At 44.3% G+C, this 23,766-nt stretch overlaps 1 protein-coding gene and 1 long non-coding RNA gene across 2 annotated transcripts in view; both read right to left on the bottom strand.

Annotated features, from left to right (window-relative positions):
• Window positions 1–1,997: 1,997 nt before the first annotated feature.
• On the bottom strand, window positions 1,998–3,591 carry LOC143104112 (uncharacterized). The gene is made up of 2 exons (XR_012983003.1): window positions 3,116–3,591; window positions 1,998–3,035 (listed from the first exon to the last, which is right to left on the bottom strand). It is a non-coding gene; the product is annotated as an uncharacterized LOC143104112 (long non-coding RNA).
• Window positions 3,592–12,934: 9,343 nt separating this feature from the next.
• Window positions 12,935–23,766, bottom strand: part of atrip (ATR interacting protein) — a 28,407-nt gene continuing 17,575 nt past the window's right edge. The window contains exons 8-13 of the mRNA XM_076267475.1: window positions 16,509–17,207; window positions 16,002–16,144; window positions 15,824–15,915; window positions 14,888–14,974; window positions 13,362–13,620; window positions 12,935–13,207 (exon numbers count right to left, since the gene is read on the bottom strand). Of these exons, the coding sequence (XP_076123590.1) occupies window positions 13,134–13,207; window positions 13,362–13,620; window positions 14,888–14,974; window positions 15,824–15,915; window positions 16,002–16,144; window positions 16,509–17,207 (1,354 nt within the window). The 3' untranslated portion in view covers window positions 12,935–13,133. The remainder of the gene's footprint in view (window positions 13,208–13,361; window positions 13,621–14,887; window positions 14,975–15,823; window positions 15,916–16,001; window positions 16,145–16,508; window positions 17,208–23,766) is intronic.

Here is a 23,766-nt window from a genome sequence, read left to right as displayed (position 1 = left end):
ATACAATATAATATAATACAACAATACAATATAACGACTTGAGTTATTTGCTGTTTACATTGGAATTGACGTCCACAGTGTTATGGACCCATTTGTCTGCAACGCAATGTAGCCTACAACATTTTTTTTTAGAAATACAGGAACAGCTTATATGCTGACGAATGACGACTGCGCAACATGCGAGAATTTCCCCTACTCTCGGATGCGCATTAAAACGTATTTTCAGTAGTCATTTCCAACTTTTCACGCTGATGGTGCTCAAAATGCAACACAACCGTGTTCAAAGCAGAGATCCTATAGCAATGTATGGTTGGGGGAGGCATAGAAAAGTTGGAGAACCTGTGGCCTTAAACAATATTGGTGGTTGCAGGGTAGATTTGAAGTGAAATGGGTCGCGATGGTCTGTCATTTTTAAAAAGTGGGCCGCCAGAAAATAAGTTTGGGAAACACTGGCCTAGGCTAAACTTACAGCCAACTCCTCACATCGCCATTATTATTTGTATTATTAATACTATATTATATTGTCCTCTGTGGGCTTAAGTTAAATACGTTTTAGACAGCGCAGACAGCTACCCCTATGCAATGCGGAGACATCAGCAGTAGCCTGATGTAGTCGCCTACCGTAGATTACCTTTGGACATATTGCATTTGCATAGATAGCATTGCTAGGTAGGCAATGTTAGCCAACGTTTACAGTAGCCTATAATATATTTATTCATGATGCGCCCTTTTCAGCTTGTCTTAGTGGCACGGCAAGTGGCAAATAGTAGGAACAAACTCAGCGGAGAAAGATATCAGTAGATACTTCTGATTTGTATAGTGTTTTGTTCACTTGGATTTTGGAAATGTTACAGAGAAATATGTTAACCTTTTCTGCCTCCAGACCATGTAGTTGCATCATAGACAGACAAAAACGATCACTGGCTAACCCACTTTAAACTACTTTAGCAAAGTCCTTGGCTGTAGGTTGTGAGCAACAGGCAAACGCAAGATACAATTGCAGTCCAATGAGATGCAACTTTATTCTCTGCGATCATGGCAATGTTAGACGATGTCGTTGGTGTAACAAATATAAGTTCGCCGACCTTGACTCAGGCGACTTGTCCCCTTCAGCTGCGACGTGTGCCGATGTATGAACAAGACAGGCTATAAACAAATATCGGGGTAATTTACAGTTGACAATAATGACGGATCTTTACTTAATGCTATTAGATATGGGTCCATAAGTTTATTTAGGCTACTTATATTGACGAGATGAAGCCGTTAGGCTATGTGCTCTGCTCAGCTCAAATCTACGCGCTACAGGCGATTGTCACATAGAATAGCCTATAGAACTGGAATGTCATATCAACAATATGGCCGCGGCGGTGTTTGCGAATAAGCCCTATTGACAGTAAAAGAAACAGACTCCGTCGTTTTCAATGGGAGGGCACTGAGTCAAATAGAACGATTTTTCAGTTGGTCCCCCCAGTACTGCGCAGACTCACACTTAACTTCGTGACGTTAGCCATCGAACTGAATCTTGTAACTCATATGATAGATACACAGAAATTCTTCTCACACTTCCTTCGCCTTCAAAGTCATCAAAGTTAAACATTTATTTATGTATTATTAATAATATCATCCTCACCAAGTCGTGTTAATGTTGAAGCTACCATACATGATCATCTTCAAAAACAGTCATGCTAAAACAAAATAAAAAAGTTACAGCCTTGAAGCTAATCTTCTTTCCACTTTTCCGACCTACGGTCAATCCATCGAAAACCTCTGAAATGATTAGTGCCGTTTTTTAAAACATTAGGTTTACTTTTTTATTATTATTAGTTTGCCTCTGTGTAATTGTGGCAGGGACAAGATAACTTTGAGAATTTATTGCATCGACTACGCCACCTAGGGGACGGGAGGCCGGCCCCTAGGACAAGGAACTAAACTAGATTAACCCCTGAGGGTAATTGGAGCACACAGGTTCGTCAAACCCAAGGAGCCGGAGACATGCGTTGCATCAAAAATATTTATTCAAACATGACACATTAATTATTACAGTTGCACAGTAAAACACAACCACACAATTGACACAGTGACCAGGGGGCTACTATATAAGGCACTGTAGTTATGTGGTTGACTAGCACCTTGCTATTAGGCAAGTGACCTGGTCTCAGGGGAGGGGTAACTAGAGCAGGGCAGATGCTTACCACAGCGAGCCGGACTACTGCAGGACAGAGGGGAGGGGATCCAGAAAATACACACCATGCATGAGAGAAACACTGCAATCCAAGCAAAAGACACCTCAATGTGCACACAGCAAGGGAAAGTGAAGGCCTCCACCACGAACTCAGTCCTCCGCTCACGTGGGCCACACTGCTCCTGTCTGACAGAGGGGAAGAGGAGACACAAGCACTAAATAACAGGGTGATTGATCTTACAAGCCAGGGATGCTAGCAGTACTACAAATGCTACTTATCTTCGGCAGCAGGTTTGGTGCTCCAGCTCATCAATGGTCAAATGGGACAGCAACCCTGGTCACAGCATTGGGATTATAGACAGGCATGCATACACACCTACGCACACACACAAACATGCACATGCACAGCAAGCAGGGTAGCAACCCAGACAGACTGGGGGTTATCCCGAGCGGGGGAAGAACAGCAACCCTGGTCACAGCATTGGGATTGTAAACCAACATGCACACACCCACACACACACATGCACATGCACAGCAAGCAGAGTAGCAACACAGGTAGAACAGGGTTTCTCCCACAACCAACAAATAAAAGTAAAAAGAAGTGCATGCAGGTTAGGCCCGAGAAACGGCGACACAGCACTGCATAGCCCAAGCATGCATTGTAACAAACAAAACAAAAGTCCTAACACCAGCCAGAGCCAGTAGCTAGCAAGATCACAGATTAACAACTATCCTAATAATTGGACATGACATTACTAAGTAATAATGACAAGACAAACACTAAAAGGAGACAAAGCAGCAGTCTCTTAGGACGTGGGAACAGCCGATGAGTATAGCCAGCATATAGGCCAATCTGTAAAGCACAAAAGCTAAAATTACGATTAGCAGCTTGTTCTAAAAATAGACTGCACAGCGTTGCTTTAACGTACATACCTCAAAGGATCGCCAGCTATGATCCAATTACAGGTACGAGGAGGAGAGACAACGCACTCACCACTCTACTGCTGATAGCAAACTAAAGCAGACAACAACGTTTAGATATGTGACAAAGCAGAGAGGCCGTAATAGTATGTTGAGCATGATAGCCTACCTGACACCAACAAGTTGCCCGCGTTGCGGTCCACTGGACGTAATGCATGCGAGTTTCCAAAGCAAATACCAACCGCACTAAAACACACGACCGAACAAACAGCTAAGATTCCACCTCAAAGAGAGTCATTTAAAACAATGGGAAAGCAAGCAGTGCTTACCTGTTGAGCCAGCGGTTTCACCTACACGCACACAAAGCTACCGGTATCCCACGTCACTAACCAGGAAGTCCTTTCACTGACTGAACGACGTACATGTCAGTCGAGAGCCACTTCCTTAAATACTAATCCAGGGTACGCCCCCTAATCAATAACCTGTCAGTCAAGATCACTCAAGGTGGAAACCCATTTCACCACAATCTGCCCTCCAATTTGTTTTCGTCGTCCCGACGATAGAACCAACTGGCATCCCCATCTTAGCAGCTGACATTACTGGTTGGGGCCCACCGGCCAGGGCAGGTGATGTGGGTTAGAATGTTGGCCAGCTGTATGTCGTGTCGTTCGGCGCACAGCGAGGGAACTTGAACCAGGCTGGTCAACTAAAGAAGGAGTGGCTACCGGTGACTAGGGGTGATACTGCTGTGGGCTGTTGGGGACAGTAGTATTCATGGGGGTACCGGCCTCCAAGAGTGTCTCAAGTGGAGGTTCAGTAGCCACTGGTGAATGCGGCCCTCCAGCCACAGGGGGAAAGGGAGCTAGGGGGGTCCTTGAGATTATTAGACATAACTCCTCCTCACCAATGGGGTCGGTGCAATTGGTCTGGCCCAGGGAGGTCGGGGGTGTAACTAGTTGGCGAGGGGGCTCTGCTCCCACTAGAGGTTTCAAGAGGTCTCGGTGCACCTGTTTAACCTTGTGCACTGCGTCTACGGGGGCAATGGTATAGACTACTCCCCCACTGTTTGGGACTTTGAGGACCTGGTAGCTCACCGAGCTCCAAATGTCCTGAATCTTGTGGCGGCCTCTAATGCCACAGTCCCGTAAAAGAACCAATTGGCCCACTTGCAGTGGTGCATCCCGCACCCGCAAGTCATGCCTTTCCTTTCGTCGACTAGCTGCTACCAGGGACCGGTCGCGGGCACCCTCGAAAGCCACTCTGAGCCTGGCCTGGTGCTCCACCACCCAGTCTTGCACGTTACCTGGCTGGGGATCTTGAACACGGCCCAGGAGAAAGTCAACCGGGAGCCTTGGTTCTTGGCCAAACATTAAAAAGAAGGGGGATTCACCAGTGCCCTGATGAGGGGTAGAGTTGTAAAAAAATAGTACTTGTGGGAGACAAGATGCCCAGTCCCTTTTTCGGGAGGGTGGCAATGTGCGGAGAAGGTTGTGAAGTGTCCGGTTGAACCTCTCACACTGCCCATTACCCGCAGGGTGGTAAGGGGTGGTGCGGGACTTCGCAACTCCATACAGGTCACAAAGCTGATGGATGAGGGAACTCTCAAAGCTTTTTCCCTGGTCTGAATGGATTCGGCTCGGGACACCAAACTTATAGAACCACTCATTCAGCAAGACACGTGCCACCGTAGGCGCACGCTGATCCCGGGTAGGAACGGCCTGAGTGAATTTGCTGAACACATCAGTCATGACGAGGACATTCTCTATACCACCGTTAGATGGTTCCATCACTGTGAAATCTATGGCCAAGATTTCATTTGGCCTAGAAGCCAACAAGTGGCCCATGAAACTGTGTGATCCAGTCCCAGAATGCTTTGCCACTTGGCACCGTCCACACTCTTGGCACCACTGTTTGATGTCTGTAGACATCCCTGGCCAATAGCATCGGGACCTCACCAATTCGGTAGTTCTCTCAATGCCCTGGTGGCCATGTTCCTGGTGCAATTGCGTCAGGATGTCTGGCTTCAAGACAGCTGGCAAAAGGAGTTGGAGGCACTCTTCCTTCCCGTCAGGGCGGAAGATCCGACGGTGTAACAGCCCCTCCCTCTCTACCAGGCGATCCCACTGACGGAACAGCATTGCCACACTCTTAGGGGCCCGTCGTTTCTCTTCTGGAGTTGGTGGGACTTGCCTCTTCCAGAATATCAGAACCTCCTGCAGGAGGGGGTCAGCCTCCTGCAAGGAGCGAATGTCAGAGGGGGAGTGAGATGGAAGGACGGTGACCATAAATTGGGTAGCACAAACTTGGGGTTGTATCGCTGAAGCTTGCTGCAAAGGTTCGGGGACGGCAGTACCAGGGAGGGTATGTTCCCCCAAGTCATGACCAGACATGTACTGGCGCGACAATGCGTCTGCATTCTTATTACTGCGTCCTGACCGGTATTTAATCTCAAAGTCAAATGCAGCAAGCTGAGCTGCCCACCGTTGTTCTGTAGCCCCAAGTTTGGCCGACTTGAGGTAACTCAACGGATTGTTGTCCGTAAAGACAACGCATTTCTGACCAAGGAGGTATTCCCTAAATTTTTCGGTCATGGCCCACTTGAGCGCAAGGAATTCCAGTTTCATTGAACTGTAATTGTTCATATTGCGCTCAGTGGGCCGAAGACCTCTGCTGGCATAGGCTATGGGTTTAACCCCGGTTTCCTGCTCCTGTGACAGAACTGCTCCCAGGCCGTTAAAACTAGCATCGACCTCCAAGATAAAGGGACGCGAGAAATCAGCATAGCCAAGAACTGGGGCGGAAACCAACTTGGCCTTCAATGTCTCGAAGCTGTGCTCACAGTCCGGTGTCCATGCGGTGGTGATAGACTGTCCTAACCCTCGCCTAGACTTGGTGCTTCCAAGTTCAGCCACCAGTTTGTGTAAAGGGCTAGCCAGCTTTGCAAACCCTTCTACAAACCGCCTATAGTAACTGGCAAATCCCAAGAACGAGCGTAGTTCTGACACATGACTCGGACGTTGCCAGCTGGCTACTGCATCAATCTTAGTTGGATCGGTGGAGACTCCTTGACTGGAGATAATATGTCCTAAGTACCCAACTTCCTTACGGAAGAACGCACACTTCTCTAATTTGGCCTTCAACCCTTCTTTGTGAAGTCGACTGAGGACGACTTCTAAGCGTTGGAGGTGTTGAGAGACAGAGGCAGAAAACACTATGATGTCATCGAGGTACAGGAGCAGTGATTGGCTTTGCTGATCCCCAAACAGTCTCTGCATTAGCCGCTGAAACGTGCTTGGGGCGTTGCATAAGCCAAATGGCATCCTGTTCCACTCGAAGAGGCCAAAAGGTGTACAAAAGGCCGTTTTGACCTTGTCTGGCTCGGAGACCGGGACCTGATTATAACCGCTGGCCAGGTCTAACGTTGAAAACCAACAGGCCCCTGACAGGGTATCAAGACTCTCCTCAATCCGTGGAAGGGGAAACGCATCCTTTCGTGTTCTACTATTAAGTAAGCGGTAGTCCACACACATGCGCAAGGTGCCATCTTTTTTCTTGGCCAAGACAATAGGCGAGGCGTACGGACTGCAGCTCTCACGGATGACATGGGCGTCCAGAAGTTGGTTAATGTGGGCCTTCACTGTCTCATATTCAGATGGGGGAATACGCCTATACCGCTGCCGTACTGGGGTATCATCCAGCAGGGGAATGTCGTGTGCAATGAGGTTCGTACAGCCTAGGTCACCCTCATGGGCAGAGAAGACAGAGCTGTACCGCAGAAGTAAGTCTCTAACCTCAGACTGTTCTGGTTCAGACAAGGCACCCAAGTCCGCCGCCAGAATCCGATCCTGCACAGCACTCGTGACTACTTGGGAGGAAACTGTTGCAGTGGTAGACCTCACCTCAGTTACACCTGTGGGCAGGCTAATGACATGGGCAGCTGTTACTGACCCTACACTAGCACGTGGGTAGAGAAGAACGTCAGTTACCCCGACATTAACCACTGGGACGAACACAGTGCCCCTAACGATTTGGACGAGGCAAGGCGACGCCAGCAGACCAGCAGGTAACCCAGATTCTGGAGGCTCGAAAAGTGCAGCCAAACCCGCAAGCTGTTCAGAACAAGTACAAGCCACAAACTTCATTACCCCACCAGGTATGCGTACAGCCTGTGTGCCACGAACCCGTACCATCCCTCTGGAAGCATTCTGACTTTTAATGGCTGATTGATGGCACTGCTGGAGTGCCTTAAAGATGGGCCCCGGAGCTTGAGTCACAGGAGGGGAATCAAACAGAGAGGGGCCATGGGCCCCAAAAAGCTCTTGATAACAGCGGCTAATAACGTTCATGCCTAACACCCCAGGAATGGCAGGGGGAGCACCAGGGGGGTCCCGTACCACTAAGATGCCACAACGCGGGATGGTCTTACCACATAGGACAACATCAAGTTCTAAATACCCGATATAGGGGATTGCCAGGCCATTGGCAGCTTGAAGCCGAAGCCAATGACAGGACTGAAGGCGATCATTGCCCCAGGGTTCAAACTGCTGACAGAAAAAGCTCTCCATTACTGTAGATACCATGGATCCGGTATCTAGTAAGCATTGGACCATAACACCCCCCACTAAAACATCAATATTCGGACAAGAGGACATCAATCTAGACACCACACCCACTTGTGAGCCAGTGGAGACCCCATCTGAGCTGTGGCTCAACAACTCAGTGGGAATCAGTTTTCCGACTGGCGAGACCCGTGGGAAGACCTGGACCGATCTGAAGAAGGAGCGGAAGAGGAATTGGGACGAGGTTGGGAGGGAACTCGTTCCCCGTCACAGTCCTTTGCAAAGTGACCTGGCTGTTGACAACGACGGCAAATGAAGGGGGCATTACGATAAGGACGATTGGGCATGGTGGAGGTTTGCAATGCGGCTACAGTCTGAGTGAGCTGATTCAGCTGCTCTTGTTGGTGCTTCAACATGGCCTTTAACTCACCCAACTCTGAGCATGGAGGGGTAACTGGAGTGGTGGGCTGAGAGGAGCCTCGCACAGCATACTGCAGGCCATAAGCTGAGGGTAGGGAAAAGCTACGGGCTCTAGCACCTGCCGGAAGTCCCTCCCTTTCCCATCTCAGGGCTTCCCTACGGATTTCTAGCAGGGTGGTGGTGGGCTGACCACGGATATATTGTTTCAACTCTCTACGAAGGGAACTATCCAAAACATGTTCTACAAACTGATCGCGAAGTAAAACCTCTGCATTAAGCACACCACCTGGAGCACACTGCCTGACTTTGTCCATTAAAGCCATTAGGGCCAAGGAAAATTCCTGCAAAGTCTCTCCTTCTTCTTGCTGTCTAGAAAAAAATGCCTGCTGCAAGGTTACGTAAGACTGGGAGGGACCATAAAGTTCCTTCAGAATGTCTAAGACCCTGACTGGATCAACCCGCTCTACACTGGGTCGATACTTAATTTCTTCCTTGGCCTCTCCCTCCAAATGATCAAAGATGAAAAATGCCTTATCAGCAGTAGACAAGTGGCGGGCCCGCATACATGCCTGCACCTCCTCAGTCCACTCAAGTATGCCTATCCCTGTCTTCCCATTAAACATGGGACACTTGCGCTCTCGTGGTAAAACGACCAGGCGCTCAGTTACTGGCGCGGCTGGTGTAGGACCAGATGGTCCAGGAGCTAGTGGGTCACTATTAGGAATGGGTTGGGGAGTTGACCGTTCCTGCAGTAAGCGCTCTTTCTCAGCTCTGAGCTGCAGCACTAGGTCACGAAGCTGCTCTGGACTTAAATCCTCATCCCCCATACTTGAAAGGGGAAAGCTACACTAACTACACACAACAACCCTACCTTTGGGTAGATATTCCAGGACTCCTAGGCAAGAAGCTGCTGCTTTGTCCCACTGTCAAACACATACAATCCACTAACACCGTTACACAGTCAACACAGTCAAGGAAAGAAACAACAAATGAACGCACGTCTCTGGCTTACACAAGAGTAATCCTGCCGACTACGCCAAAATGTGGCAGGGACAAGATAACTTTGAGAATTTATTGCATCGACTACGCCACCTAGGGGACGGGAGGCCGGCCCCTAGGACAAGGAACTAAACTAGATTAACCCCTGAGGGTAATTGGAGCACACAGGTTCGTCAAACCCAAGGAGCCGGAGACATGCGTTGCATCAAAAATATTTATTCAAACATGACACATTAATTATTACAGTTGCACAGTAAAACACAACCACACAATTGACACAGTGACCAGGGGGCTACTATATAAGGCACTGTAGTTATGTGGTTGACTAGCACCTTGCTATTAGGCAAGTGACCTGGTCTCAGGGGAGGGGTAACTAGAGCAGGGCAGATGCTTACCACAGCGAGCCGGACTACTGCAGGACAGAGGGGAGGGGATCCAGAAAATACACACCATGCATGAGAGAAACACTGCAATCCAAGCAAAAGACACCTCAATGTGCACACAGCAAGGGAAAGTGAAGGCCTCCACCACGAACTCAGTCCTCCGCTCACGTGGGCCACACTGCTCCTGTCTGACAGAGGGGAAGAGGAGACACAAGCACTAAATAACAGGGTGATTGATCTTACAAGCCAGGGATGCTAGCAGTACTACAAATGCTACTTATCTTCGGCAGCAGGTTTGGTGCTCCAGCTCATCAATGGTCAAATGGGACAGCAACCCTGGTCACAGCATTGGGATTATAGACAGGCATGCATACACACCTACGCACACACACAAACATGCACATGCACAGCAAGCAGGGTAGCAACCCAGACAGACTGGGGGTTATCCCGAGCGGGGGAAGAACAGCAACCCTGGTCACAGCATTGGGATTGTAAACCAACATGCACACACCCACACACACACATGCACATGCACAGCAAGCAGAGTAGCAACACAGGTAGAACAGGGTTTCTCCCACAACCAACAAATAAAAGTAAAAAGAAGTGCATGCAGGTTAGGCCCGAGAAACGGCGACACAGCACTGCATAGCCCAAGCATGCATTGTAACAAACAAAACAAAAGTCCTAACACCAGCCAGAGCCAGTAGCTAGCAAGATCACAGATTAACAACTATCCTAATAATTGGACATGACATTACTAAGTAATAATGACAAGACAAACACTAAAAGGAGACAAAGCAGCAGTCTCTTAGGACGTGGGAACAGCCGATGAGTATAGCCAGCATATAGGCCAATCTGTAAAGCACAAAAGCTAAAATTACGATTAGCAGCTTGTTCTAAAAATAGACTGCACAGCGTTGCTTTAACGTACATACCTCAAAGGATCGCCAGCTATGATCCAATTACAGGTACGAGGAGGAGAGACAACGCACTCACCACTCTACTGCTGATAGCAAACTAAAGCAGACAACAACGTTTAGATATGTGACAAAGCAGAGAGGCCGTAATAGTATGTTGAGCATGATAGCCTACCTGACACCAACAAGTTGCCCGCGTTGCGGTCCACTGGACGTAATGCATGCGAGTTTCCAAAGCAAATACCAACCGCACTAAAACACACGACCGAACAAACAGCTAAGATTCCACCTCAAAGAGAGTCATTTAAAACAATGGGAAAGCAAGCAGTGCTTACCTGTTGAGCCAGCGGTTTCACCTACACGCACACAAAGCTACCGGTATCCCACGTCACTAACCAGGAAGTCCTTTCACTGACTGAACGACGTACATGTCAGTCGAGAGCCACTTCCTTAAATACTAATCCAGGGTACGCCCCCTAATCAATAACCTGTCAGTCAAGATGACTCAAGGTGGAAACCCATTTCACCACATAATGCTTTACCTTAACATACGGTCGTGTATGCTAGGTTTTGCTTATGAGTTACCGTCAGACAGTAAGGTGGACTGAGCTTCTTATCCAAACAATACGGTTATCTCCATACGGCGCGAAGAAGAGATTACGTCAAAGCTAGCTTCCCTCCAACCGGACAAGCTAACCATTCTTCTTACGGGTAACCAACGTTACGGACGAGGTAGTGGAGTCTGTTTTGCCTTTGTAGTGTTTATGTGGATTACACAGAAGCTACAATATCGGCACAGGATATATGTTATATGAAGTTATGGTATTTCAAAAAAATCCTAGAATGAATAGCCTTCTATGGGAGTTAGCAGAGAGGTGGTCCCTCCAGCCTACGTCAATTCTTCTACTTCCGGGAATTTGCCTGCCCCCTTGACTAACACGAGCGACTTCCAGTTCCTTTCAAAACAGCAAACATGGCGCGAGGTTCGTTTGTATGGACAGACAGCGAAGTAGAGTTACTCCTTCGTGTAGCGTTAGACTACAAAAAATAAGTAAAAATTAGTAGCACCTTAACAGCATCCATGATAATCCTGATCAGTAGCCAAAGAAACTGTAAACATCAGGCGCTCACATGACGTTAAGGATTTTCTGGCGCATAATGTGACGTTTAAGAAGCTAAAACGCCGTTTATCCCTGTTGACACGGCAGCACAGTAACCGGCGTTATCAGAAATCTCCACTTTGGCCGGAGGTTTTAGAAATAATCGTTTTCTGTGATAAAAACGGGGTTTTGGTACAAACGAGAGGCCAAACCGCAGGGAAATATCTGCGTTTTCCCTTCGTGTAAACGGGGTCTTAATCCTATGAATTTGTCTGGCAGAAACCTTCCTTATTATGCCTTTGTCTGCACGAACCCGCCTGTGCTCTGAATCAGCAACAAATTTATTCACAGTACAATGATCACGCATAAGTTTTCGGGAAATATCCAATGTTTTCATACTTTGTTCAACATAGTGCACAATTTCACGTTTTTCAGCAGCAGAGATCCTTTTTCTTTCCCATATTGCTTGAAACATGTGGCATGCTTAATAATGTGGAACACCCTTCTTAAGTAGTTTTCCTTTGATTGGGCTCACCTGGCAAACTAATTATCACAGCTGTCTGAGATTGATTTCAATGAGCCGAAAAGCCCTGAGACAATACCATCATGATCATGATCATGAGTTTAGCTTTTATTTGGCCTGTAAGGCCTATTTTCCTTATCAAAAGTGAGGGGAAAAGGTGCATTCAGAGCACCTCGGAATGACAAGGACCGCCCCCATGGCTACTTTGTTTTTCCGACAGCAATTGTTCAAGTGCTTTGCCATCGAATGTGTGACAAACACTTTTGCCACAACAAAGGTTAAAACATACACTCCCTAATCCTAAACAAACAACTGTATTTGCTTAAAATATAGTGTAAGATGCTCGTGAAAGAAAGATATGCAGCTTTTCAAGTGATAAAAAGGGCAAATTCCCGAATTTCACATTAAAACTGTTGGACATGAAAGGCCACATGGACTACAAACGAACTACAACGTGACGACAAAAGTGATGACGAGCCCCTAACTGGGCAACTCTGTTAGCAAAATCTAGCCCCAGTTTCCGACCTCTGACTCACACATTAAGTGACGTGAATGACGCGGAATGATGATGTTTTCACTCGGAGAAAGGTTTTTCCGAAGCCCATGAACGCTAGGTATGATTGCAGTCTCTTCAAAACTGCGGGTGTCATATCCCCCGGTGTGCCTGTATCTCCTTACTGAGGAGATAGAACGTCCACAGCGCTCGCGATTTCACAGACATAATATATTTACAAATAATCATTGATTAATCATAAAATTCAAATAAAACACTAAGAAATTTGATTGGTCTAACATGTACAGAATATCATTAGAACATTGTGAATAGCTAAAACACAAAGCACTTTGGTCATTGTAGTGACATGGGAAACAGATTTTACAGGAGCTTACTGGTGGTGGTTTTATGAAAAGAGGACACATTTGAATTTGGGTTAAGTTTTTTCTTTAATCATATATGGCAGCATGAGAGTTACACTTGTGAAAAAATTTGACAATGAAGATTTCAAATTAAAGCTAAAAAAAAAAAAGATACTGAAGTAGGAAAAGTTCATGACAAATATAAGTATGACATTCTAGAGAAACAGATCACAGATCCGATCAAATACCAATCCCTTAATGAAGACTTAGGTCATCAAAACCCGGCATCAACATCCATGTCTTCAACATTCTCTGCCACAGAGCGGCAGATTTCATCCAGAGCTAGTTCTACAAGTAGGGAGAAATATAAATATATTTATTGTTTATTTATGTTTATTGAGAAGTAAAATGCTGAAGGAAACATACATGAATACAAGACTTTCTGATGCAGTCCAGTGCAAACATATATTTTTTTTAATTTTTTTTTAAAAAGAGGGCTAACCTTCACTCTCTGTGAGGTTGGGGATCGTGCGGAAGGTGTCCCGGATGGCAGGTATCATCTTCTCATACATGTGCAGCACATCCAGACAGTGGTCAGAGAAGTTGGAGTCGTTTTGCAGCAGCCAATAGAGCAACATGAGCGCCTCCCTGAGTAGAATCACGCCTGGCCCTTCCCAGTTCCCCCGCTGGCCAAGATGCCACTCAGCACTATGCATACTCAGCCACTGTCTATGTAACAGCACCACCAGTGTTCGCACCACCTGCTCACACATGGACATGAACAGGATTAACACATTTAAACACATTTAAGGGCCAACTTCGCCCAAAACATACCCAAATCTTCACATATAAATCTTGCAACAAATGCATACCCAAATCTTGCAACAAATGAATGAGTTATAGCCTTATGTGAATATATTGACAGGTGGGAATCTGCCATCCCAAACCACTGTTGTATTTGTCTTGCGCAGCTTTGCAAATTCAACCCCCCTGAAAGATGTGAACATGTAAACACATGTAATGTAATGTAATGTACAAGTATGATTGGTAATTGAGAACAGGTTATGGAGTGGACATGCCAAGGGAATGTTAACTTGTACAAGGCACTGTATGTACGATTACAAAATACAAAAGCAATCATTTTTGAATGAGAAGATGGGGATGGTGCTGTCGAGGGTGGCGCAAAAATGTGCATTGTACTCCAAAATGTGCATCCATTGTATCCAACACTGTAACACGACTGGACTTGACTCTGAACACTGTGGGGAAGGCACCCTTTTTATAGAGATGTCTGTAACTTATGGATTTGAAGAGGTCCTCCTTTAAAAGGTAACTTTTCCCATAGTTCGGGACTTCGACTTCATCTTTACTTCCCTTTCATTTCTTCACTTTCCAATCATCCCATCTATCCCCCTCCAACATTTTCCTGACTCTTTTCGTACTTCTCTTTACTCTTGTTTCATCTCATCCACGGAGAGGTCCCAGTGCGCCTGCACAAGAGCAGCCATGCAAAATACTGGGTCCGGGAGAAGCCAAGGATCCTTGCAAGATTGTACAGCGTGACATGAACTTATTATTTTCTATCCCTTCATTTCCTTAAACTCTTTTTCCAATGTGTTAGTACTTTGGTCATTTGGGTCAGCTTATCGTGCCTCCTTCTTTTATTCTGAAATCAATATTTATCCTATATAAACCTTTCACTCTATGATACCATATTCTAACCATATTCTCTGGTGTTCTGATTCCCATTTATATGAGGTCCTTGCCACCTATAATACTTGAAGACTGTAGGTTTTAACATCACGTTTAGAAGAACTGAATGGAGAAACAACTGGCGTCTAACAAATTATAATGTTACCTGCAGGGGGCAGTACAGTGCACGTGGCATTTATACAACAGCTACACCACTTCAGAAGGTTTGCTAAAACCCCAATTCCATTTACTAATTATTGTCATCAATTAGGTATGTAGGGGTGTAGAACTTCCTTTTCAGAAACACCTAAATATACATTACAGTTTCACATGTACCTCACTGTTGCACTGACAAGATTTCTCAATAAAGGTGGTCCATAGGGTGGCCCTCTGGGTGAAGAGCCTGGATAAAAACCGGATCACCTGTCAAAGAAATCTAGTTATCATACCCATTTAAACAAAATACATTGTCCAAACAAAATGCACCTCAGTTTCGTACTTTGTCAAATTAAGGCCAGACACGGCAGGTGAAAAAATCATTTTTTCATGCACTGGTTTTTTGAGCTAGTTTGTCACCTTGGCATGTATTCTATCACACTACTACAACAAAAAAGTCTGATTTACACATTAGGGTGTTTATTTCATTATATTGTGTCTACTCGCGCCTGTATATTTCTCCTAAATTCAGCAAAAGTTAGCATTCTAACCTTGCATGCAATCCCGCGACCGTGATCCAAAACATTTCATGTGTAGTATCGTTGGAAAGCTCTGTTTTTCCTGCATCACGCTATGTGATCCATAAATGGACACTTCCTTTGTATCAGCAACCAATCGGGAAAGTTCAAAGGCGATTCTAGGCTGAGAACGGAATCTCATTGGCTGTCTTTCAAGGCTGTTTTCTCAAAATGAGTTTCCTCTCCCACTCTGAGCACGAAATCTCCACTTCAGAAGCACTTACATACACTTTGTTGATATATTATTCCTAGCCTGACTTACATGACATTTGTACTTTGGAGTGGGTAAGACTGTTTTTAGTGGCAGGCTAGCACATACCGTTGACTTGCGCTAGCCTAGCACCTGCGAACTCTGCAATTAGAAGGACTGAATGAAACGTGTTGAAAACGGTCTCCACTGATAAATATCACACTTGCTTACTTGGAAATGAGGTCCTATGTCCAAAATCCTGAACCACCCCTTTAACTGTTAAAATTGCACATTCATCCCTAAAGGTACAAAATCATTGCATCTTCCTGTAAATTAATGATTACATACCTCAATTTGCAGTTTAAACCAGTGATCATCTGTAGTGGTCTTATCTGGTCTGGACGTTGCATGCTGGAATATTTTGAGAAAAGGACAAGCATCTGAAAAGAGAAAGGTAAAGACCATAATTCCACCATTTCAATGACCATGTCCTGAGCAATTTTCTTTGCCATGATAAGCCACTTACATAGATGAGAACACAGTTTTTCTGCTATATCATCGCTGCTGACTAAGATGGTCAAAAGTCTCACAGATGGAAAGATGATGTTATATGTGGAGTCCAAAGACAGGCACTGTGCCAAGGTCTGACTTGCCAACAGACAGTCAAACCTAGAGAGAGAGGGTAAAACATTAAGTTACAAGATCTATAAATATTGTGCACACCCCAACCAGAAATGCTGGCTTTTCACTTAGACATGCGTAAGTGAATATTTAATATTGATTCTGACATACTTTGATATTTTGAAAATGTAAGCAATTTCTGACAATGATTCAAAACTGAATACTACTGGTAGTTAGCATGTAAGCAAGCTTTTAGCAGTGTCAACAAGGAGAGGTATTTGTAAGGTTTTGCAAGCCTTTTTTTTTATTGTTAACTTTCTACGAAATTGTTGCATATTTTACTTCAAAATTGTATTTATTTCATCCTGTTTGGCAAAAAGCTTACAAGTAGTCTGGCCAGTGTCATACTTACCTCTGGAGTTGTGTTTCATCAGCTCGTTGTGCCAGCAAGCTAAGTGTCGCCAAACTGCCTATTACGAGTGCTTGCTTTTGTGTGGTGCTACAGCTGTAGGTCGGATCTGCTAGCTGAACCAACCGCTTGAACAGAGGAGGCTGTATAACTTTCTGGTCTTCTCTCTGCCTCTCTGCCACTCCTCTTTCTTTGGATGTACCTGGCTGTTGGTTGATTGGCCCAGCACTAGATTGTTCAATTTCTTCCATTTCAAGAGTGGCCTCTTGTGATGGCTGGGACAGCAGAGTCTGTACAGCCTCATCACTCTGAGATACAATGAGGCGAATTGCTTTCAGGGAGGCCAGGGCGATATCCTCTTGGCTGTCCAGGGTTTCCCCCATGTTGGAAGACAGGGTGCTCACAGAAGAGCCTGACAGGGAAATGCCACGCAAAGGATTCTTCACTGAGCTGTCCATAGTCTCCAGTGTCTGGCAGAAGAGACTAATATGGTGCTCCAGTAATGGCAGCAGGTGCACTGCACCTGGGCAGCTCCTCGGTGAGACTAAATGATCCCCTGGGTGTGTAGGATAACCCAAGGCCAATGAACTCAGGCCAGACATGGCCAGACTCTGTAGGTGGCTGAAGTGGGCATGAAATCTGGGTAGAACACGTGCGTCTGTAGAGGAGGCGGAGGAACTGTTGGAACTGCACAAAGACCCTCTAAAAATGCAGACAGGAAGTGGACAGAAAGCACAAGTTTATTGCAAAGCATTATCTGAGCAATCACTAATGTTTAAGGACTTTGGTTAATTAAACACATACAAACAGTACTGTTTTACAAACAGGTTTTGGAGAGTTTTGTGATCCTTTTCACAGTAAGATCTATTTTAGGGCACCAACCTAGGCTTAAAACACACCACAATTACCCTTTCCAATCATGTGGAGCCAGACGTATATTAAAATATGTAAGGGTGTAACGGTACACAAAAAATCACGGTTCGGTGTGTTCATTTTCGGTAGTCATTTTCAGTACAGTAGGCCTAACAGGTACTGTTAACCTAAATTTCACTGACAATATTTTTGATGCGCAATGGGAATAGTACCGTATTTTCCGGACTATAAGTCACACTTTTTTTCATAGTTTGGCTGGTCCTGCGACTTATAGTCAGGTGCGACTTATATATGAAAAAAATTATATAATTGAACATGTTTGAACCCTACATGAAACATTATTGTCTACAGCCTTGAGAGAGCGCTCTCAAATGCACAAGTCGTGAAACACACGTGCATACTTAAATCTTCAAATTACTGCCGGGATTCTATTTATAGCTGGGCCTCAGATTCGGACAAATAAAAGCCAGTATAATTTTGTTTCAATTTAACTCATAAAATAGCTCTTCTTAATAATTTATATTGTTGGTTGGTTTAATATTGTTGCCGACGAAGTCATTGTCCTACACCATGAGTCTCCAACACATTGCTCTCAAGCTACCAGTAGCACGCAGCCCCAGGTTAACCTACATTTAAACACAATTGTTGCTGCCATGCATCAGCCTACGAATTTTATAAAAAAGTAAATCATGCATAATTTAAAAAATAACTAAATTTAGGCTATCTTAGACCTCTTTGGCTATACGGAATAAGGTTTTCCTTGCAGCACAGCACACGTTCCATGAATGAATGAATGAATGAAAGCGGATGCCTTATCTCGCAATAAGCGGATGGACATCCCGACACTCTTTCATGAAACTTAATAGTGACCCAATGCCATTGATAGCCTACCGGTATGCTGCTCCAAACGAAAAGTATAGGCCTATGTCTCACAGTAAAACGCAAGAAATGAAGGCCTATAGCTGACTCGAATAGGCTACAAGCCATGGTCCAAATAAAGGTGCTGTGCTTTGCCCAGCCATAAATTCAGGATTCACGATAGTCTGTCCCCTAAACATTCCTCACCCGTTATCTGGACATGCATGAAAACATTTGAAAACAAAACTCACTGCCATGTAATATTTGATCGCTGTTTTGCTACTAATTATCTTTCACGTGAATACGCAGAGAAAGTGAAAGTAGGCCTACTATGCGCTCCGTGTCTGTAGCTGTCTGTTCACGTCCGCAATCGATTATAACGTTCCTCAAATGGAGAACACATCCATGTTCTCTCGCGTTATATTATAGGCGGTCATGCTTCTGTGTTTGCGGTTCCTGATCGCTAAACGTTTGTTTTCCTTTCCTGTCGATAGCGGTTGATGTAGAAGCACGTAATAGGCTATAATAATTTGACTTTAGCGGTGACAAATCCTGCTGAGAGAGAGAGAGAGCAAAGAGAGAGAGGCACCCCCAAAGTGGTCCTGCGCGCGCGCGTGTGTGTGTCTCTGCATGGGGTTCAATTGAAGTCAGAGTTGGTCCGCTTTCAGGCCGCTCCATTATTAGATTAACGTCAGACAGCGCTGTAAAATGTGTGGGAATTTCTCGCATTATGATGGCTAGCGTTGCAGGACTTTTATTAGTATGCTCAATACTTAGTAATAATTTATGCGCAATCCCGCGCTGAAATTTAGGCCCTGGTTTTAAATGGGCATCTTTTTTTCTCTCGCTCTCTCGGCGAGCATTTGTTCTGCTGCCAGCTTGTGCCAATACGCTATATCGTCCAAAATGCTTGATTGCATTGCATTCTCCACATTTTTAGCTAAAATTTCATGTACCACATCAGCATTTTTGTTCAGTGAATCTTTTGTAAATTGCTTTACAATAGCGTCTGGCACTTGTCAGCAGCCTTCGGCTTGCCTCTTGCCATTCACTCCTTTGTCTTCAAGATTCCTTGTAGAATTCTCAATATTTTTGGCCTCAATGTGTTCAGTTACATAGTCTGTCTGTTCTTAGTCTTGGATTTTGTGAAATAAATTTCTAAATATCATCTGCTTGCTGCAGCTTCGGTCTGCACGTCCTTTTAAAACCGCATATTTTTCTCTCTCGAGCATTTAATCTGCTGCTGGCTTGTCTCTCCACATCGTCCAAAATGCTTGATTGCATTGCATTCTCCACATTTTTAGCTACATTTTCATGTACCATATAAGCATTTTTGTTCAGTGAATCTTTTGTAAATTGCTTTACAATTATCGTCGGGCCTATATGCCTATTGCCTGGGTTGCCTCAGCTTCGGTCACGTCCTTTTAAAACCATCTTTTTCTCTATCGTGAGCATTTAATCTGCTGCCAGCTTGTGACTCCACATCGCCCAAAATGCTTGATTGCATTGCATTCTCCACATTTTTAGCAAAATTTTCATGCATCATATCAGCATTTTGGTTCAGTGAATCTTTTGTAAATTGCTTTACAATTACCGTCGGGCCTATAGGCCTATCGCCTGGCTTGCTTCAGTCACGTCTAAAACTGCATCTTTTTCTCTCTTGTGAGCATTTAATCTGCTGCCAGCCTGTGACTCCACCTCGCCCAAAATGCTTGATTGCATTGTATTCTCCACATTTTAGATACATTTTGGTGTACCACATGGTATTTTCTTTCAGTGAATCTTTAGCTTTGCAATGACCTTCCTGCCCTCCTCTTGGCTGCCTTCACTCCTTCGTCTTCATTAACATTAATCTTTTTGGCCTCAATAATCCAGTTACATAGTCTCTGTTTTTGATTTTGTGAAATAAATTTCTAAATAAATGCGACTTATAGTCCAGTGCGACTTATATATGTTTTTTTCCTGCTCATGACGCATTTTGGACTAATGCGACTTATACTCAGGAGCGACTTATAGTCCGGAAAATACGGTATTTTGAAAAGGTGTCATGTTTTTTGATAATTGACTAAACTGGTCTGCTACTTAATATGTTTGTGTAGGAACTCAAATTTGAAACATGGTCAGCAAGCAAAAAAGTCTACTGTTGAAGACAGCATTTGGTACATCCTGGCAAAAATGTTGATTTTCTCTTTATCAATATGTTTGTTCTGACTGAAAATGATGCTGTCACATGCCAAAAGTCTGCAAGACAATGTGGGACACACATGGAATAAAAGAAGCATTGGATCACTCTTCTCCAAACACTCACAGCTCATCTTTATAAGGGCACACCTGGGCAAAGAATTTAGCTTTCACTGGATTTTGCTTTTGATCCAGGGACATGGCCTGATATTGCCATAAAAAAGAATCATTAAATCCCAATGATGCCATGTCCATTTAAATTGTGGGGGTGATAAAATTATTATTTTGGAATATTTCAACCAGGGGGACGTGGTGACCTTCTCAACGTAAACGGTAACACTAAAGCAAGAGGCTACACTCAGATTCTGGAGAAAAAGATCTGGCAGTATGCCTAGAGATCTGGCCCAATGGGCGGCATTTGACCATTAAACCACACAATGATCCAAAACATACAGCCAAACAAGGCAAAAATAGTTTACCGAGAAAAATGTCAACATTTTAGTGGCACAGCCAGAGTCCAGACCTCAATCCATCAAAAAAGTCAGCACAAGGCCAAAGTGATGGCAAATAATCGTTCCTGCCTCAAAACCCAGATTGCTGATAAAAAGGTGCGGTCTGCAATCATTGTCGAGACATGGAAAGGCTTGGTAGGTATTAGTAGAACCATTTTGAGAGCTTTGATGGCAAATAAAGACTTTTCCATTGATTATTTAAAAAGGGTATGAATAATTTTGGATGTGTCTTTTTTCATAAAAATGTTAAAAAAGATAAAAATGCTTGTTTGTTTTATTCCATGTTTCTACCACATTGTCTTACAACCTTTTGGCATATGGCAGTGTCATTTGCAGTCAGAACAAACATCAACGTCAAGAGAAAAAACAACATCGTACTCGGTTGTCATTGGCAAGCAGTTGCTGCACAGACACCATCGATTTTGCCCTACTCTCGCTTCCTCACCTATCTGATTGTCTTCATTTTCATTTAAATCTCGAGTACCGTCTTCCGCGTTATCCTCCTGATTTAGGGTGCACTCGGGTTCAAACTGAAAAGGCTGAACAGCAGACGTGTCCATTTCACTGTAGCCTAGGCTTACTGTCAAGACCTAGCCGGTTCAACCAAATCTCGTCACTACCCAGAAAGCATTGAGACTAGGGTTGTCACATCTGATTTGTGAAAATCCAGGAAATTGACTGCCCCCCCCCCCCCCCCACCCAAAAACAAAACAACAACAAAACAGTTATAAACAAAATATTAAGAAATTCTGCAAATTTTATGCTGTTTAACTTACATAACTGACATGGTGCATTATCACTTTAAGGTTGTTCAGCCTAAACAGTTCTCATAAAGCACTTTCACCAGCATACACTCTAGCCTTGTTTGTTTGTGCCACATTGATAACACAATATTAACAATGCTATATTTAATACCAGGGTTTCCCGCAGCACTTTGCAGTCAAGGCAGCCGCCTTGGCAAAACAGGCCTGCCGCCTTAACTACGTCTTCAAAAAGAAACTAGTCCACGGTGTTACTCTGTCCTGTTTTCTCCCTTTCATTCCAAACCGTGACCAACGCCAGTCTCCCTTCTCCGCAGAACGCATAAAAAATAATAAGAAACATGCCATGAATCGAAAAATAATCAGTTTTTATAATCTTTACATATGTGATATGCCTCCGAATCAGAGCTAGTGAACGGAGCTGAGCGGTGCAAATATCCCGCTCCTCGCTCTCAAGAAAAAAATCACAAAGTAAAAATCACAAACAGCCACAGCTCAGTTTGATTGTCATGTGTGATGAAATGCGTTCATATTCCACTTTTTATGTCATAAACGTTTCAGGCCTATGGAAAGGTTTTGTGGTAGGATTGTCCAATGGTCAAGTTGTTGCTTCAATTCGTGTTTTAATTGCTGGGTTCATCAGTTTTGCGCAAGTTTAAAATGTTTAGCCGATTGCGTAATTTGTCATTTTCGTCTTTTAAGTTCCACTTTTCATGTCATGAATATAACATGCCTATGATAAGGCTTTGCAGTTGTCCAATATGGTCAATCTATTGTCTCAATTGTGTTTCATGTGACGCGCAAAAGCTACATTAATGCACAATGCATGAATGTAGCTTCTGGTCCAGTTGAAAATGTTTCTGCCGAATTTGTCAGCTGTGATCAAATGCGTTCAATAAATTCTTCTTTTATGTCATAAATATAACATGCCTATGATTAATGCTTGTATGGTGTATCTAATCTAGGCCTCTCTTATGTTCAATCAAATTCGCTTTGCCCACCCGTTTTTTCTGTGCCCACCCATTTGAACATTTCTGGCTACGCTACTGTTAGAAAGGAAACTGATAAGTCATACAAGTGTAGGCTACTATTCCTACAAAACAACTAGATATTAACAATGTAGCGCAAGAATAACCATGTGGTGACACAGTTTCAGTGAGTAAAGATTCATTTTGTAATCTAAGAGGACACATTTCACGGAAACATGAGAGTGTGCTACGGAGAGCAAAGAAAAACGTGAGCAATTTAAATATGTTTCATATCAAGTAGAAGGCTAAAGTAAAACTGGGATGCTAAGCCTGTATTCTTTAGGCAGTTAATCCCACTGATCCCTTTAGTTTTAGGCTTATTGTGTATTAACGTTGCCAAGCGTGCTTGTTGTTGCACTATCGGTGTTGCACTATCTTTTAAAATAAATGTTCTGAGTGAAATTGCCGTTGCTCTTAGTTCTTTGGGATTTAAGTTTTCTGTTTAAGGTGAAGATTATTAGATTAGGTTTGTAGATTATTTCTCCCTCTTTTAAATTGGAGGGAGCATGGAGTGATTTCACTGCAGTGGGATGATTTTTAAGTGGATCAGGGAGCGAAATTGAGCGGAGCGACCTGACGCGAATTTGAGTGGAGGAGCGGCCGAGTAAACAGCCACCTGAGTGAAGCGCAGTGTTGACTTGCGCGTCTTTTTAAGATGGTGAGCGTAAACAAAGGAAAGCCCTCTAATCGGACGGGCAAGACTGACAAATAGACGGGCCTAGGCCCGTCCAGGCCCACCCGTGGCTACGCGTATGCTTTCTAAATTATTTAGCTAACTCCATCCCCATCAACGAACTTAGGCTTCTATGCCAATATCTTTGAAATTTAAGGTCTTGGTTTTATTAGGAAGACATGAATTCTGGGTGGGTTTGGGCAAGCCTCAGACTCGTGTGAGCGGTATCGGAGCAGAACAGAGCGGCCGCTCCGGCCTCTAAATTAAAAAGTGATCCGCGCTCAAATTCCATCCATATTACACAAAACTATAAAATAATCTAAACTTCATTCACTCTTGGTGTATAGATCAGGACAGACTTGCGGAATAGGCTGC

Source organism: Alosa pseudoharengus, unplaced genomic scaffold, assembly GCF_046254945.1.
Source record: "Alosa pseudoharengus isolate Yale_2024_CS ecotype anadromous, Long Island Sound unplaced genomic scaffold, YU_APseudo_1.1 YU_APseudo_1.1_scf_5, whole genome shotgun sequence".
Lineage (NCBI taxonomy): Eukaryota > Metazoa > Chordata > Actinopteri > Clupeiformes > Clupeidae > Alosa > Alosa pseudoharengus.
The sequence above is the reverse complement of the archived record's forward strand: the minus strand, read 5'-3'. Positions and strand labels throughout refer to the sequence as shown.